Source organism: Alosa pseudoharengus, unplaced genomic scaffold, assembly GCF_046254945.1.
Source record: "Alosa pseudoharengus isolate Yale_2024_CS ecotype anadromous, Long Island Sound unplaced genomic scaffold, YU_APseudo_1.1 YU_APseudo_1.1_scf_3, whole genome shotgun sequence".
Classification (NCBI taxonomy): Eukaryota; Metazoa; Chordata; class Actinopteri; order Clupeiformes; family Clupeidae; genus Alosa; species Alosa pseudoharengus.
The window spans coordinates 631,614-635,208 of NW_027468718.1; the positions used below are offsets into that span (position 1 = coordinate 631,614).

At 42.8% G+C, this 3,595-nt stretch overlaps 1 protein-coding gene across 3 annotated transcripts in view; it reads left to right on the top strand.

Moving 5' to 3' along the window:
• LOC143099990 (uncharacterized) overlaps positions 1-783 on the top strand; it is a 20,077-nt gene extending 19,294 nt beyond the window's left edge. For all 3 annotated transcript variants that reach the window (XM_076262890.1, XM_076262891.1, XM_076262893.1), the window contains exon 7: positions 99-783. In XM_076262890.1, coding sequence (XP_076119005.1) covers positions 99-130 — 32 coding nt within the window. In that variant the 3' untranslated portion in view covers positions 131-783. The remainder of the gene's footprint in view (positions 1-98) is intronic.
• The last annotated feature ends 2,812 nt before the right edge of the window (positions 784-3,595 follow it).

Genomic DNA, 3,595 nt, shown 5'->3' on the forward strand with positions numbered 1-3,595 from the left:
ATGCTGAATATACATACAAGCACTCAGTACAGTAACAGTACTCTCTCATGGTGTTTAGACACTCAGTACAGTCTCTCATGGTGTTTTTTCTCTTTCAGAGCCCAAGTTTGATGAAGTAGCTGCCAAGTAAACAACAGCATTGTCCTCCTCCTCCTCCTCCTCCTCTTCTGCCCCAAACCCAGGACTGTACTGTCTCTGTCTCAGAGGACCTGTTAGTTTCATTTCTATGTGAGAACCTGATGGCCTTTTAGCCAAGAACTCTTTAACAGACAAACACATTCACACTCCTGATGAAGGAACAGGAGGCCTTTTATCAGTAGCCATAGCGCACACACACACCTACTCACACACATACACACACACACACCTACACACATATGCACACACACACACACACACTTGTGTAAATGTGATGGCCTTGTTGCTTGTTAAGGGAATTGCTGCAAGCAGGTAGGGCTGTTTGCCCCTGACTGCAGCCTCAGTGAAGCGCCACCAGATGGCGCCCTTGGGGATGTCTGGAGTAAAGCAGGAAATAAAGTCTGGATAGGAAATGTCTGTATGGAAATAAAGTCTACTGTCTGGATAGGAAATGTCTGTATGGAAATAAAGTCTACTGTCTGGATAGGAAATGTCTGTATGGAAATAAAGTCTACTGTCTGGATAGGAAATGTCTGTATGGAAATAAAGTCTACTGTCTGGATAGGAAATGTCTGTATGGAAATAAAGTCTACTGTCTGGATAGGAAATGTCTGTATGGAAATAAAGTCTACTGTGAGCCACTCAGTCTGTCTTTATGCATGTCACTCTGGTCCCAAAGATGCTAAATGTACAAGATGATGCGCAAATCAGACCAGCCAATAGGAGGCCCCCCCTACAGTTATGTGCAGAACAATAGCAGTGTGTGTCACCCCACAAGTTTTCTATGCGCCAGTAAATAATAAAGATGTCAATGAGTCACCTAAACAGGTTTAGTTAACGTGTGTTTACTACACAACCAAATGGGAATCACACAGCCCAAAGTGGAACATCCGGGTCACAGGGTTAACTAATTAACCAATAACACTCCTGGCGATAGGATTGAGGTCTGGGGATCGGGCTGGCTACTCCATAACATCAATCTTGTTAGTCTGGAACCAAGACTTTGCTCGCTTACTGGTGTGTTTTGGGTCATTGTCTTGTTGAAACACCAATTTTAAAGGCATTGCCTCCTCAGCATAAGACAACATGACCTCTTCAAATATTCTGATGTATTGAAACTGATCCATGATCTCTGGTGTGCAATAAATAGGTCCAACACCACAGTATGAGAAACATCCCCATAACATGAATTGTGCACCACCATGCTTTACTGTCTTCAGTGTACTGTGGCTTGAATTCAGTGCATGTGGGTCGTACACTTTACTTACATTATTGACAAACTTCCTGCCATTGGCTGTTGATATCATTTTTGGCAGCCGAACTGATATACAAACTTTTTTTGTTTGTGACTTCCACGGCATTTTTTTCTGCAGAGGTACAATGACATCATTTGACAGTACACCTATCAACATATGTGACCTGTCGTGCTGAAGTCCACCTGTTCACTGGAGTGGTGGGGTAGGCTTTAGCTCTACTACTATAGAGATAGTATAGAGAGGAAGATACACAGGCTTTAGCTCTACTCTGTAGAGATAGTATAGAGAGGAAGATACACAGGCTTTAGCTCTACTACTATAGAGATAGTATAGAGAGGAAGATACACAGGCTTTAGCTCTACTCTGTAGAGATAGTATAGAGAGGAAGATACACAGGCTTTAGCTCTACTCTGTAGAGATAGTATAGAGAGGAAGATACACAGGCAAGCCTGTGGAGTAATACACCCACACCAGGTCAATGTTACATGTTTCAAAGATTTACAAAGTTTATTAGAACAATTACACACATAACAGAATTGCCTCGTCAGTGTGTCAGTACAGCTCAGTACAGTCCTAGAATCCAATACAACAGCGCCCTCTAGAGTCACAAAATTTGACAGGCCACAGAATTTGGTGCAACACCTAAGGAAAATGCGATTTCGGTTTGTAAAATGTATGCTATCCTTGTGTAACCCAGACTAAAATCTACAAAGGCACGGATTCAAAAGGGGTGAATGTGATATTTTTGACCTGATACATTTGCCTAAATAAAAGGCCTTAAATTGGAAGTATTGGCTTTGGTCCTCTTTTGACACTTCAAGGTAGATCTTCAGGGATCTTGGGCTCAAAAAGTGACCACTGCTCTAACGTGTGAGTGGGCATGCTGCACACTGCACGCTCAGAAGGATAGAGGGGGAGGAGCAGGAACTAGCTAGCAGATTCCATCCCAGGTTGCTACACGGATCACAATATTGAGAGCGCAAACATGGCGACGTCCCTGCTACGAATAGGACGACTCGGGTCGCTCAAGGTAAGTCATTTGTATTTCAAATATAGTTTATGTGCCCTGTGGCTACTGGCACGGAAACGTATTACCAAGGGAAATTACTATAAATCATTTGCGAAAAATGTAATGGAGATGTCCATTCGTCGTTTCTTTATAGATTCCGCCGCTGCTAGTTAGCTAGCAGCTAATTAGCTCACATTCCTCCTGTCGAAAGGGTAAAACCTAAGGTTCGCAATGCCCTCTGCGTTTAGTAATGACTATTTCTAATAGAGAACGACAAATGATTAGGCACTTGTCTATTAGTCCGCGATATCTGAGTGGAATGACATTGACTACGAGTTTGAATTGACACTTGTTGAAGTATGTGGGCTAATCAAACAAATTGCAAGCATCAAACATAGCCATTAGATAAATATGAGTATATATAGCAGTAGTGCTAGTATTTTGATCCCGTGAGAGAAATTTGATCTCTGCATTTATCCCAATCCGTGAATTAGTGAAACACACTCAGCACACAGTTACACAGTGAGGTGAAGCACACACTAATCCCGGCGCAGTGAGCTGCCTGCTACAGCGGCGCTCGGGGAGCTGTGAGGGGTTAGGTGCCTTGCTCAAGGGCACTTCAGCCGTGCCTACTAGGGGTTCCGGTGTTATACGGTAACTAACTGGCTTTCATGTTAACTGGCTGGACTGTTCACTTTCATATATATATATATATATATATATATACTATATATATACTTTGCCTCTGGAGTTAACGTAACCGCCCCCTTCTTTTGCAGATGTGTTCAGCTGATGATTTAGCCTCCGATACCTGGCCGCAGATTCGTCTGTTTAACTGAAGTTCAAATAGACATGTTTGTGATGCTCCACTTTGTTGTTTAATAAAGCTTTACAACACGATGTGTCGGCGTTGGAAGTGTCAGGTTGTCTGTAGTAGGCTACATGCGCTGGACCATGAATATGCCACCAAATAAATAAACTCCACGTGGGTCTCGAACCACTACTAAATTAAACTGCTTGCATCATAACCTGACACCAACCTGCTTGCGCCACTAACCAGTTGACACTTCCCTGTGAAATTGGTGATATGTACTAGGCCTACTAGTAAATGAGGTCAACTAGTATGTTATTGTGTTTGTAACAGGTTAACACAGTGGATCATGGTAACTGGCTACTGTGTTATCTTGCTGCA